Here is a 14,881-nt window from a genome sequence, read left to right as displayed (position 1 = left end):
AAGAGTGTCGTGTTACCGATAAAAGTCTGTAACATTGACATAGAGAAAGAGGGGAATCGAAAGGTTTCATTGAATCGTTATTTAAAAACCAAATTCCATTATTGTTATTTTTTAATCTTTCTTTCTTAAACTCAGTAATGAAGTATATAAAATTGAACAAACTATTTCGTTTCTCACTAGTGAAGTATGTAACAAAACTATTTTGTTTCTCACTAGTGAAGTATGTAACAAAACTATTTCGTTTCACACTAGTTAAGTATGTAACAAAACTATTTCGTTTCTCACTAGTGAAGTATGTAACCCAACTATTTTGTTTCTCACTAGTGAAGTATGTAACCCAACTATTTTGTTTCTCACTAGTGAAGTATGTAACCCAACTATTTCGTTTCTCACTAGTGAAGTATGTAACCCAACTATTTTGTTTCTCACTAATGAATCATGTAACAAACTATTAAAATTTAAATGGGCTATAGGCTGTGCTACCGCTACCTCAGTTCACTGCATAATTTAGTGTTGTGGAGTCCATTAAGTCAATGAAGCAGGCCGGCCAGTAGGTTGCTGGTTATTTAAACAGACGACTTGCTTTTAGTGTGAAGTAAACAAGGCGATTTGAAAACATTCAAACATGAGGACAAAATAGACGCTTAAAGAGAAAGATGGAGTCATAGTATGAGTTAAAGAAGGGCGATGTCAACAGAGACGGGGCAGGAGAGGAGAGAAGAGGGTCAAAGAGAGCGCAGAAGAAGAGGATGAGATGAAAAGAGTATTGCCACCACATCAGCATGGGAAGGAGGACTTCAGTCAGACAGACAGACAGAAGAAACTATGAAGAGAACAATGAAACGGGATGACAGACCTTTAAAAAAAATTCAAAATAACTTGAGACTCATTTCATAATCAACTTGTACGGGATCGGCTTGGTTGATTTCTGGAATCACAAAACATGCTTTAGTTTATCTTCAACCGCCTTAACCGCTCGTTAGATTATGTTTCTCCATTTCCTAAACTCAAACCCTGGCGACGAAACGATTAATAGTTGGGTGTCTATGGAAACCAAATCGAATGGTCCCGTGAGAACGCCTTTTGATGGAAGACAACAATGTAAGGATAACCGAACAAGCCATGTTATCTTACAGCCTCCTCGATAGCCGCCTAAAGAACCGGTGCCATAGAAGCGATACCTCTGTGTTAACGGTCCATTGAATGTTGTCCTATTTGAGACGACATGGCATGCTTTAGAAACATCACGTTGCCGCATGCGCACTAGCAGGTTTACATCCACAGGAAATTGAGCTTTCAAAAGGAATTAGGCAGTGAGAAGAAATGTTATCAAGTATCGCTATTATCCAATCATGTTTCAGCAGGCGTGAGTTGGTTGGAGAATATAGGTCTATAGTCAAGTTTTGAAAACGCCAGCAAACAAAAAAATAGAGAAAAACAATCGGAGTGTTATTCAAAAGTACACAGGGCTGAGGTCAATGTGTTCACAGTACGAAATACTAGGTCTGAACTCAATTAGTCTAGTTCTTTCATTCAGCTAATATCATTAAGTTATATATCATTATATGTCGTAGGTGACGTATGAAAAAACAGATACAAAATGACTATAATACACTATAATATAATAATATAAGGAACTCTGTAGTGAATATAATTATCAGACTCTACCCCTAAAATTTCTTATTAAAATGTCATCAATGGTGTCCTCTAATAATGTCATCAAATGGTGTCCTCTAATAATGTCATCAAATGGTGTCCTCTAATAATGTCATCAAATGGTGTCCTCTAATAATGTCATCAAATGGTGTCCTCTAATAATGTCATCAAATGGTGTCCTCTAATAATGTCATCAAATGGTGTCCTCTAATAATGTCATCAAATGGTGTCCTCTAATAATGTCATCAAATGGTGTCCTCTAATAATGTCATCAAATGGTGTCCTCTAATAATGTCATCAAATGGTGTCCTCTAATAATGTCATCAAATGGTGTCCTCTAATAATGTCATCAAATGGTGTCCTCTAATAATGTCATCAAATGGTGTCCTCTAATAATGTCATCAAATGGTGTCCTCTAATAATGTCATCAAATGGTGTCCTCTAATAATGTCATCAAATGGTGTCCTCTAATAATGTCATCAAATGGTGTCCTCTAATAATGTCATCAAATGGTGTCCTCTAATAATGTCATCAAATGGTGTCCTCTAATAATGTCATCAAATGGTGTCCTCTAATAATGTCATCAAATGGTGTCCTCTAATAATGTCATCAAATGGTGTCCTCTAATAATGTCATCAAATGGTGTCCTCTAATAATGTCATCAAATGGTGTCCTCTAATAATGTCATCAAATGGTGTCCTCTAATAATGTCATCAAATGGTGTCCTCTAATAATGTCATCAAATGGTGTCCTCTAATAATGTCATCAAATGGTGTCCTCTAATAATGTCATCAAATGGTGTCATCTAATAATGTCATGAAATGCTCCAATATTTTTACAATTTTTTTTTCAAGATGCAAATTGTTCATGGGAAGAAACTGGGAGCAAAAAAAAAAAAAATGAATGGACACGGTTCTCGAAAACGGCTCTAACAATTTTCCTAGAAATTCTTCGGATAAAGAATTTAACCAGCTAATTGGCCACACGGGTAAAACTCTGGTTCGACTGTTACTATGCTTCGAAATATAATCTAAAACTGAATTTGGGCGGAAGGTCTAGGTAATCTATATCTTGAACGTCAAAAGAGAATTCCCATATGTATTCATTAAAGAGTTCAATAAACAGACTCTATCAGAAACATCGTCTTGTTAAGTCTGGATCATAGACTTATATATACTATATCTAGATTGGACATGGAGACTTTTTTAACACTACAAAAAATGTAGAGAAAATTTTTTAGAAAGTTGGATCAAGGCGTTGTTTTGTAAAGTAGTTAAAAGAAGTAAAGGCTATTTTTTTCAACCCTAACCTATGTAACATATAATTTAATTTTTAGATCTAGATCTAGTAAATGAACATCAAAAATAAGAGAACTCTCGTCTCATAATTATTATGTTGCAATTTTTAGATACATAATCTTCTTTGTCAAAAGACTGAATGCAACACTAAATTGTGATTTTTTGTGTATTTTTGATAATCAATTACTAGATCTAGATCTAAAAAATAAAATTATATGTTACATATGTTAGGGTTGAAAAAAACAACAACTTTTACTTCTTTGAACTACTTGACAAAACAACGCCTTGATCCAACTTTCTACACAATGTTCACGAACGATCAGTCGCGGATAAGAATTTATTTCCGGTTTCCAGTCTAGTAGTAATATATAAGTCTATGGTCTGGATCTATTGGCCTAGCATTAGAATTGTATATACTCTGAGTAGATTTGTACGGTTAACCAGGGGGCGTGGATAAAAAAAAAAAAGGTCCATTCTGTTTTTTTAACGTCTATACTACAATAGTTGTTAGGAGCAAAATAATCGCTCTTAGATGAGTTGGTCAGCCGTATAAAGGAGGAGTTGTCTTGTTTATGTCTTGTTCTGGTGGACCTAATTCAGAATCAATGCTGTTTCCAAGGAGAACGACGATGAACGAGAATTGGTCCGATACAAGACACAAACATTGTACGGAGAGAGATGTGTGTAGACCTCCCTTTCTTAATAAGATCAAAATTTAAAACCTTCCACACTAACAGAATGTTACCGGCTGCTGTCAAGAGTAAAACGTCTTTCGTGTCTGCGTCCAAAGATTTCGCGACCTGGTCGAATCAATAATAAAAAAAAAAAAAACATCTCTCTAGGTGTATGTCGGTGTGGTCACATAAATCGCACAGCCAATCAAAAGTGCATGACCAGACGTTGGGCTTAAAGAACAAAGGTTAGGGTTAGGTACGTGTCCGGCCGGGCAAGCTACAGAGACGTCTGCTTTAACTCTATTAAGACGCGCGGGCTAGTTTAGACACTAACCATCATAATTGTTTACTCCATTTGCTATGCACTCACTGTAAAACAGCCCAGAGCACTCTCAGGCTTAACACGAAGAGGATCTTACGACGATCACGTCCATCACATCTACGTGAACTACCATACAACTCTCTCGCCTTTTAACATTGACCTATGCCCCCTCCTTGAGTAGACTTCCTATGACCTGTGCCCTTTTTTTTTTTATTAACAGGATCATTGGTGCGCTTAAAGACGCCAGGGGAATGCATTTCTGCTACTCGGGAATGTAGGAAAGCAAAACGCCCCGGAACGTCTTTCTGTTAGAAAGGCTTATGTCAATATATAGATATACGTCAAATATAGTAACACCCCTGAATAGATACATACTATCACAGTAGTAGATGTTCCAAGTGAACTATCCAATAAATAGATATCCAGAATCTCTTCCTTAGTATTTTAAGATGAGAACTGGCTTAGTCTCTAAGAAGACTTAAACAAGGATGGCCTGGGTTCATCTTTTTTTTTTTTTTTCAAATTGAAACGCTGAATAAATTAGATGCTCGAAATGTTAGACCTGGTCCAGTTTGTTTTGCATTAGCATTTTTTTTTCTCTTTTTTATTTCCCTCGCTATCGGCTACATTACCAGAAACCCCAACAATAAACAGATCAATAGATTACAGATAGCAACAAAGGGACGTAAAAAAAAAAATACGAGAAAATGTATGGTAACAATGCCTTATAAAATAAGTGGGGAAAAAGGGGGGATAAGCGTAAAGAGAAAACCCCAAACAAACATATAGGCTTTATGTATGTGTGAGATGAGAAATCAATAGCACAACCCGGTTCTCTCCCCCTGCCACCGCCCCTTCTCTCTCCATGTTCTTATTTATATTGTAACAAGCGAGTGGCCATCGTGTCACATGACCTGATTTCCCTCAGACAAGAGAGGAGGAGGAGGAGAAGGGGGGGGGGTGTCTGTTGACAAGTTCTGTCAACGTCTCACTGGACCTGACAGGAACGGGTACATGCAAGTTGAAATAATGTATGCACCCAGAGGTGGATCTCAGGTGATAATAAATGGTGGTACTGGGCGTTTTCTTCAAGAGCTCAGACTTGACACACAACGTGAGCGTTCATTCTAATCCACCCCCCTCCCTTTCGACTCCTCCCTCTAATACTTAAAGTATCATCTACCATAAGACGTACAGCGCAAGGACTGACCGCTTGCCTTACGTAACAATATTTTGAGCGAAGATAACGAGAAAGAGTGCTATAAGCCAAAGATGGGCCACAGTTCGAACCCAAAACTTCAACAACAAATTATTTTTTTTAAATGATGTTTATTAAAAAGCTTTCCAACACACTCAACGGATAATTGTTCACATCTGTGCACAACCTAAAGAGATTGAGACAACAAATGTTCCGGAAGTTGAATGTTGGACTCAGGGAAATCTGCCCTTGTGGAGTGTCTTTAGAGGAAAGCCAACCATAGCTGTATACTTTATCATAAGGCCCAAAATAAGTAACTAGCTCTAGAATGCCCCTTTAGAAGAGAAATCGTATGGACACCACTTCATCACAGATATAGAATAATGTTCAGTCTCTTATTAGACCTACTTCCACTCTTAAGTTATTTGGTTATTGAGGACACAACAAGTTACCTAACATGTAAAAGTGTGGAATTAATCTCAGGACAACAAGCCAACTCGTTTCTGGCGTCCTTCGATTTGCATGAATCGATGACAGAAACACGAAACATGCGATCGCATGACTTATGGAGCGTTGGTTGTGTATCGTATCAAACCATTAGCCCTACGTGTAGCCATGTGTCAATCACGATACGCAACGCAAAGTATCGCTCCACTCTGTTGGGCGGTGAACAAAGAAGGCATGTCGACCAGAAGAATTATACTTGAGAACTGGCCAAAACGATGGAGAAACTCATCTATTGGCCATGATTCTAGTTGGTGCAAGACACGACAGTAGGCCTACGTGACAAGACACGACAGTACATGATAGTGCCAGACATGACAGTACGTGATAGTGCGAGACTCGACAGTACGTGATATGTCAACTACTCAGACAATGACTCAGCCAGGTGAGATGTCTTTGGCACGAAGACACTTTATGGAAGTGGCTACATTCATGGCACCTACACACATCTGTATAGACCTCCCTTTCTCTCTCTCACACACACACACACAATATACCGGTGAATATCTATAAGTAGATATATTTTTAAAAAAAACAGAAAGGTCACAATGACCTCTATGCCTGTCTCAAGTCAGCATAAAGGAAGAGGGCCGGGCGTAGGGCTAGCAACCCAACCCTGGAAATGAATTAGCAACAGAAAGCCAACAAAAGATAACTGAAAAACATATTCTGGAAGCAGAAGGCTCTTCCAAGCCGTGATACAATCCGAATATTCTTCTATCGACCAGGGAATCTACAAGAAAGGGCGTCCTAGAAGCACCTGGCGACCGGGAATTAGAGGCAGACACATCAAAGTTTACTTACACCTGGAACAAGATGGAAAGAATGGCCCAGGACATGGGGACTATGGAGATCTATTGCTGGCGGCACATACTCCAAATAGAGGTGACGGGCTCTAAGTAGCTAAGATATATAGAGCTAGGCTATCACTTTCTTTGTACACAGTCTCAAACTGACCCAAATACTCTGACACTATGTACTCTAAAAGAATCGAGCGGAAGTGGAAAGCCCACTAGCATCGCATTAATCACGTGTGACGAGATAAACGTTTGGAAACGTGCGGAAGTCCCAAATCCTCGACTACGCATGCGTCAAAGAGCATATTAACCACCAAATGAGAACGCGACACTGGGCAGACGACACAAACAACAAACAGCAAGCTAATAGCAAAACAATTCGACCCAGTTAGTGGGTTCTAGTTTTCAGAGAGCATGAGTTCGAATCTTTTCTAGCACGCTCCATACATGGCACACTCCATATAATGCAAACCAACAATAAAACAGGGGCAGGTTATTCGTATCTGAGCATTTATTGTGTTCGATATTCAGCAATAGAGATTTGTCCCTGGTCAACCCGGTACAAAGTTGTAGCAGTTTGTAAAAAACATGAAATTATTTTGAAAACAAATAAATTAAACCACCTTCAAAAGATTACATTATTGGCATACGATGAACTGTTTTGGTAAAGAATTAAAGCAAAATTAGCAACGAGTGTAAAATAAAACATGAAATTTGGGAAAAAATTCTAGCAGTATTTTAACTTATTTAAAATGTAAAGACTGACTGAATACAAATGGATAGAGAACACGTTCAATTAAAAATAATATTAATACTTTGGGTCCTGTGGTTTGAACAAAAACGTTCAATTATCACAGTTTCAGTTTGAGCTATGTGAGTTGACATTGGTTTACATTTACTTTTATTTCTGAATGCCCCTAACTGAACAGACTTATTGCTAAACCCTGTGTTTACAGCTCTATATCCATTTTTGCCACAGAGGAACAGTTGAATATTAGGATACTGGTCAACTTGTACACTTTGTCAATGTTACTATCTATTTCTGTAAAGCAGCTCTCAATGGCTGCACTTAAAATTCAGCTTTGGAGTAAGGTTTAATTGCTTTTAGATGTAGATGTTGTTACACTGTCATTTACTGTGAGTCATTTTGACATTCAAAACAAAACAAACCAAAAAAAAAACCAGTAAATCTAGAGATATTAAATAGGTGAAGAATTCTCCTTTGAGACACACCTAAAAGTGTTTAAAGCTGTTTCAACTCTATGGATGGCCATTTTGGGCATTTTGTAGACTGTACAATAGCTTAACTACCTTTTATTTGCCCACCTAGTGCCAGACTCTCCAGTCCAAGTGTCTCCAACCTGATAACAACAGATAGGTGAGAGCTGAGGCCAGGGACTGGTTAAATACTTTAAGTACTAAGCCAATAGTGTGTTCATACTTTTAAAAGGTAGAGGGAACCACCTTTGTTAAGCTTTCAAAACAAAAATTACCTTGTTAAGAAGGTCAAAAGACCCAATATAACCAAGGTTATAAAGCTAAAGCTTTTTTTTTTCATTAACATAGCAGTTACTATTAACTTATTTTATTTATCTTTAAATCCACTTAGTTTTGTATCCAATTTAAGTTAATCTTTTAATGCTAAAAGAAATATTCAGCAATAACACTGAACATATATATATTATATGAATTGTAATAAAAATGCATCTGATCTTGATTACCAGTGAATCATTCATAATGCATTTCTGGTTTACAGCAGTTCAAAAACTAGAGCTTTCAATGTTATTGCAATGTTCATCATACAATTGAGTGCTGAAATCTTTTTGACTTTATGTTGGGAGAAAATGTCAATGCACTCTTCACAGCACTACTCAAGTAAAAGTGAAAAGATTTAGTATGGTTCTCAATGCAGAACAAACACAAGGACAGACAATCTACAGTCTAACAATGCTGATGCCTAGACCGTTAAAGTGAATTAAAGGATGGTTAGAATATAAATTAGTTGGTACATAGAAAATGTTTCAGAACAGTCGCACAGCCTCTATGTAAAATTTAAAATCTGATTATAAAATTCATAATTCAAATCATCAATGTCCTTTCCTTCTCTTTTTCATTTTCTTCAACAAGCATTCCAATCACATCGGGACATGATGGCTAAAAGATCAATGAACAGGGGAAATACGAGCCACATCAGACAGAAGACTACATTTTATGTTGGCATATAAAATAACAAATTTAATATGATTTAATTAATATGATTTTTTTTTAAAAGCAAAGTTCCCTTTTCAAGCCCTGTGATCTATAGGGCAGATGAGGTAAAGGTCATCTGTTTTTTAAGGCCCACGGTTAATAAGGGTGTCACGTGGACAGCACAACCACCAACCGCATATTTGCTTTTCCATAATGAATTTCAGGTACACATTAGAGCTGGTTGGACTCGAAGGCACCCATAGATTCTGAAATTAAAATTACCAGTCTTCACCAGAATTTGAACTCGGGACCCCCAGTTTGGTAGCCGAGCACTTTACCACAAAGCAACCACGCCTCAAACTAATACAATAGGCAGAGTAAATAAAAGCTTTGCCTGTTAAAAATAATTATTAGTGAAATATGCACACATCCCGTTGAGGCTACGCTACAATCCCTGGGCGTAGCCAGGATTTTTTTTCGGGGGGGGGGGATATATATTATACATATTAGGAACAGGCTCTAGGAAAAAGTAACCAGGTCATTCTAGTCTCAGCTTAACCTCGAGCCTTAATATAATCCTCTAAAAGATAAGAAAATGTTTCGTAAACATGACTGCATAAAGGCCACCATTAGCTAAAATGGCCAAAAGAACAAGTATTGAATACACAAAAGCAGACTTTTTGTTACTATTAAAAACTTTTGTAATTAGTGTACTAGATGCTGATAAGCGTTTTGGGATGCTTTTTTTTTCAACCAGTTAGTTTATAATACTTTTTTTATATTTTATTTTAAACGTCTTGTCGTTATTCAGTCTTCAGTGTTTACTAATATATATAGTATTTATGTACTAATCATTGAACACTATCAGATTTCATGTGTACACATACTAAGCTGAACAATCTGTGGTACATTTGATTATTACATATATCTATAATCTTGGAAGACAACGGCCATCCGCTCCATCAGAACTACGTCAGGTCGTCGCGAAGTGGGCGACTGCTGTCAATCAAAACAAGAACGGAGGGGTACAAAAAATCTTTCGTACCTCACTCGGTCAGACTCTATCACCGCCACTCATTGATCAGGGAACATGGAAATGCACCAAGATACCTGTGTGTAGTCGCTGAATGAACTCTTGATGTTGTCTGTTGTATTTATGTGTATTTTTCTGTTGTGTTGTCTTTATATGAGAAACGAGTCCTTGTAATCACAACAAATTTCCGTAAGGATCAATAAAGCAGTCTTAGTCTTAGTCTTAAATAGCAGGTTTAAGTATATAACTAAATATATAAATATATGTTACTAAATGTACTTACAGTTGTAGATCTCATTTCGTTATGATCCAATACAATTCTATGACTCTCCCAACGTCTTAGATATCTGGAGTTCATTATTTTACTAACTATCGTCCGTGTGTGATTCAAACGACACACTTGGACATCTGCTTCATAGATAAGTTTGTGCTTAGGGCCCGTCTGCATGGGTGCTTTTGGGCTTGTAGGGGAATGCACTGACCCAGTCATCTCAGACAATGGCTTAATGTTGTTATTGTCCGTGGTTGTACTTCCAATTGTACAGTCAGTTAAAGTAGTCATGGTTGTTCTGCTAAATCCAATGTTTATTAAAGGCACAGATTTAGAAACACTCAATGACGTCAGAAATATTACACTTCACTAGAAAAATCTAGACTAGATTTAAAATGTAATTTTATAATGATATAAGATGAGAAATTGATTTAGATTAATTGAATTTAAATATATATATATATAGAGAGAGAGAGAAAGAGAATATATATCTATATTATTTTCTATAACTAGTAAAACAATCTAGTCCTAGACCAAGAGTCTCAAGAGAGAATATATAAATCTAGATTAGTCCTTACACTTACCTAGATGTAATTCAATAGGAAATTATAGATCTAGTAGAGAATCTTTATTAAATCTAATTGTTTTGAATCTTTATATTATTTTTTTTATTTAGATTTTAGATTAGCCTGATCAAGATCCAGAATCTAGAGATCTCTCTATATAATTAAAATTATAATATATATAGTAATATAGTATTAGCTCTATTATATTCTTGATCTATATATAATATAATTATATAAAATATATAGATAAGATACTTGATAGGCCTACATTGCTACATCCCCTACATGTTTGACATAATAACACAATTATTACATTATGAGAGTAGGCCTATACTATATAAACTAGAATCTATATATGATAGATCTAGATTCTAGATCTATATGTTATCATGTATAATAATAATAACAAAGTTTGAAGACCCTGTCTTTAAATAAGACAATAATTTATAAATATAATGTACAGGTAGAGTAAATGATAATCTAATCTAAGTGTAAGAATATAGATCTAGACTATTTCTATTCACTATAAATTACTATAAAAAAAAAACTATTGAATTCTGATGAGTATTCTTGGTATTTTATTATTTTGACTCTCTTATCTACACTCAGTAACAGTACAGCTACACTTATTTCTTATTATAGATTAGAATCTAGATCTAGTATTATAATATTTAATAGAGATCTAGACATGTAGATCTAGATATATATATTATATTATACTTATAGTTATACTAGTTATAGTCTATAGATCTAGATTAGATCTAACATTAATATATTCACAGAAGCCAAGTACCTACGCTAGAAATAGAATTCACTGAACTGGGAATTGTTTTCTTCTGAGACGAGCATAATTAAAATTAAAAGTATTTTTTCATTTAGACTAGACCACACAGCACTAATTTACACAATCGAAACAAAATAAACTGCACTAAATTAATTTGATATGGATCTTAAGAAATCAAAGGTCATAAAATAATCCAAAGTGTCGCGCAAGTTTGGCGACACAGATCTTTTATCCGAGATGGCAGTTCTCAAAGAAGAAAGCAATCCTCCATTTTTATATCGGAGATTTTCGGTGGAGGACGTCACGTGACTTAAATGACGTTGAATCCGGAGTTCTTAATATAGACTCAACACCTGGAGAAGCCGCGTTTCACCAGCAAGTTGAGCAAGGCGACCAAAACTCGCAACTGCTTCAGTCGATAAACGCACACAATATTTTATTTCATGTGCAAACACTATTTAATTGATAATATTCTCTGCATAGAATTTACGGATGCGCACTTCTTAGGAATCGATATCGCAATCTGTGCACAACGCAATGAATCCCATGGCCATAGTGGTGCCCAATCCTTTTCATTCTGGGGGCCCTATGAATGTCAGACATTTGTGAAACGGACAGCATCCGCAAAATAATTTTAAACAATAAATAAAACTTTCATGCAGAAAGTTCGAGGGTTTGAATAACACCTCGCCATGGGTCGAATATTATAGGCCGTAGTTGGAGCATCAATGTTATAGGCCCAAGCCGACTGACGGACCTGGACTTTGCAGACGATATAGAATTACTTTGGGAATACAATTAAATGTATAGGCATACAAGAGATGTCGGGTTGCCTCAGACGCTCTAAAAATAGGCCTCGGGATAATTCCTGATAAAATCAAAGTTATACGTGGGCCCCTAATGGCTACAGGTCAACTGGTACCCCCATTGGACTTGAACTAATAGAGTAGTTCTCCTATTTAGGCAGACGACTTAAAAGTAAAGTAGCAATTATACATAAAGCCCTGAACCATAATCTTCAAATTTAAAAAAAAACAAAATCTAATAAAATTCTCAGAAAGACACTCATAGGTAAAGACACATTCCTCGTTCCATATGCTAGGACAAATTTGTACAAATGCTCCTTCTTTCCTAGTGCTATCAGAGCATGAAATGGGTTGCCTGAGTCAGCCAAGAAAACCTTTGACTTGGCAGAATTTAAGTCATTGATAACATGCATGATTGGGTGCATGACGCGTAGGACGTAATCATCTTCTTTTTTGAAGTAGGCCCTAACGTCTGCATTTTATACGATAAGATAAGATACTATCACGATGTTGCATGTCGGATATGTCCACAAACTAAGGCCTATCTGTGCAAACAACACAATTAGCCTGGTGACCAAGATGTACCTCTTCAATTCGAGCATCGTCGCAGCGCCCAGCTACTCTTGCGAGATATGGAAGTCATTTATAAAAGTTGAGAAGAGGCAAAACGTGGCTTAAACAGCGATGGCTGAGAAGGTTCCTAAGTATAACTTACTGAGATCATGTTAGCAATAGAGAAATCCTTTCCCGCACTGGTGCTCTTCCCCTAAGTGGTATGAGATACAGTGGGCATCTTCTTAGACAAAACGAAATACGTTTACCAGAGTCAGCCAGAACATAGAAGCCAAAAGGAGGAAAGCAAAAGCAAGCCCGTCCACGTATAACATGACGACTCACCTTCTTAGACGACTTAAGATTCGTGGGCACCAGCTGGGGAAAGGCTGTGGAGGTCGCCTATAACCGATCTCCGTGGAGAGAGCTCGGTGTTCTATGCACCTAACGGCTCGGGAGGACCTAGGCCTAAGTCTGAATAATAATAATGTCCATGTCTTCAATTCCTAAGCTCTAAGGGTGAGTGCAGTGTTTCACTTGACAAATCCAGTTGCGATCTGCATATCAGGGCCGGCCTTAGATAATAGGTGGCCTTAGGCGAAGTAACCCAAATGAAATAGAAAATCAATAATTAAATAGCAAATAAATTAAAATTAAGCAATTTATTAAAAGCCAAGTGTACTCAAAAAATAATATTTGGCACAAGTTTCGCTACTTCTTCTCTTTAAAAAAATTGTTTTGATTCTTGTCCGAGGACCCTCCGTCCCTTCCTATTCCCAAAAACGTATAGGGCAAATGAATGGAAGGGGGCAATGAGAGGTGATGCATACTGTAAAGCAACTATTCAACTAAGCATCGCATTGCCCTAATCAAGATAAAGGGTTGCTGTAGCCTACTATAAGCTACATTTTGATATAAATCTAGGCTACTAGTCATATTATCAGTTCAATTGGAATTTCTTTTTCTTTACCGTATATTTTGTGTTTTAAATTAAGAGATATTTTAAAGTGAAACATTTTGCATATATGCATAACCAAATAATGTTAGCACATAATGAGATGTGTGCTTCTGATTTTACACAGCGTGACAGTGGACTGTTCCAGCCTATTTAGCATCCTCGATGGTTCCTTGAGACGAAGGTGCTGTCAATAAGTAAACTTGTTTTCACGTTTTATTCGAATCGACTTGCAGATTGGGATTTTTAATTTACGATTTCGATTACAGAACATCCGTTAATTCTAAGAAATGGATACACGTAGAACGTAGGCCTAATTACATTGTCTTTTGAAGATACGTCTGCAACTTATAAGATAAGATAAACTCTCTTGGAACCTAAAATTTAACAGGAAAAATAAATAAAGGATTGTGATCATTGTGCTGGCCACAGATGACACAGAATCGGATGAGCTCAACAACAAATGTCCACTAACTGTTAGGTATCGTAATCGTATTAAACCAGGGGCGGACTGGCATGGGCATTCGAGCAAATACCCGGTGGGCTGGTACCCAAATAGGCCGGTAGGACCACAGAAATCATCTTATTTTTTTGAAGTCACGTCTGTAATTTATAATATAAGGGCGGTACGTAATAAATTGTTAAAGGTTTTATAGTATTGTCTTATAAAAGGGGCCCTCTGAGAAACGTATTTTTTTTTAAATCTTATACAGACTCTACTAGGGCCTAGTAGGCTTTGTCCTTTTAGGGCCTACACATTTAGCAACTATAAGGCCTACCGGTATATTCCTTATAGGCTTATAAGGATATAGTGTTCACTGTATGCATGTGTAGAGCTATCGATAAGATAAATTATCAAAATAACCATAATGATTTTGAGGACAGGTAGACTTAGAATTGGATGTCCATCATATAATACACATTGTATGGGCCTGATGGTATAGAAATGCCCGGACGCCCAATCTGCACCTGTATTTAACTATGCAAGTGATCAGCCTAACTTCCTAATTGGATTCTTATCTTATATAATACAGACGTTACTTTAAAAAAAAGATGATTACATCCTACGCGTCATGCATTTAGACATGCATATTAACCAGTGATCTAAATTCTGCTAAGTCACTGGTTTTCCTGGCTAGCTCAGGCAACCCATTCCATGCTCTAATAGCACTAGGGAAGAAGGAGCATTTGTACAAATTTGTCCTAGCATATGGAACGAGGTATGTGCCTTTATCTTTGTGTCTTTCTGAGTATTTTATTCAATTTTTTTTTTTT

The 14,881-nt window shown here is 36.7% G+C and overlaps 1 protein-coding gene across 5 annotated transcripts in view; it reads right to left on the bottom strand.

Moving 5' to 3' along the window:
* The window catches only part of LOC106069745 (C-Maf-inducing protein-like), a 114,434-nt gene extending 102,836 nt beyond the window's left edge, over positions 1 to 11,598 (bottom strand). Inside the window, exons 1-2 of one of the 5 annotated variants that reach the window (XM_056034607.1) lie at positions 11,303 to 11,598; positions 9,956 to 10,241 (exon numbers count right to left, since the gene is read on the bottom strand). In XM_056034607.1, the coding sequence (XP_055890582.1) occupies positions 9,956 to 10,234 (279 nt within the window). In that variant the 5' untranslated portion in view covers positions 10,235 to 10,241; positions 11,303 to 11,598. Of the gene's footprint in view, positions 1 to 9,955; positions 10,328 to 11,302 lie in introns of all 5 variants that reach the window. The other 4 variants (XM_056034604.1, XM_056034603.1, XM_056034605.1 and 1 more) reach the window with 4 other exon arrangements.
* Positions 11,599 to 14,881: the final 3,283 nt, after the last annotated feature.

This window comes from Biomphalaria glabrata, chromosome 7 (genome assembly GCF_947242115.1).
Source record: "Biomphalaria glabrata chromosome 7, xgBioGlab47.1, whole genome shotgun sequence".
In the NCBI taxonomy this organism is placed as follows: Eukaryota; Metazoa; Mollusca; class Gastropoda; family Planorbidae; genus Biomphalaria; species Biomphalaria glabrata.
Note: the sequence above shows the minus strand (reverse complement) of the source record. Positions and strands in the feature narration are given on the sequence as shown.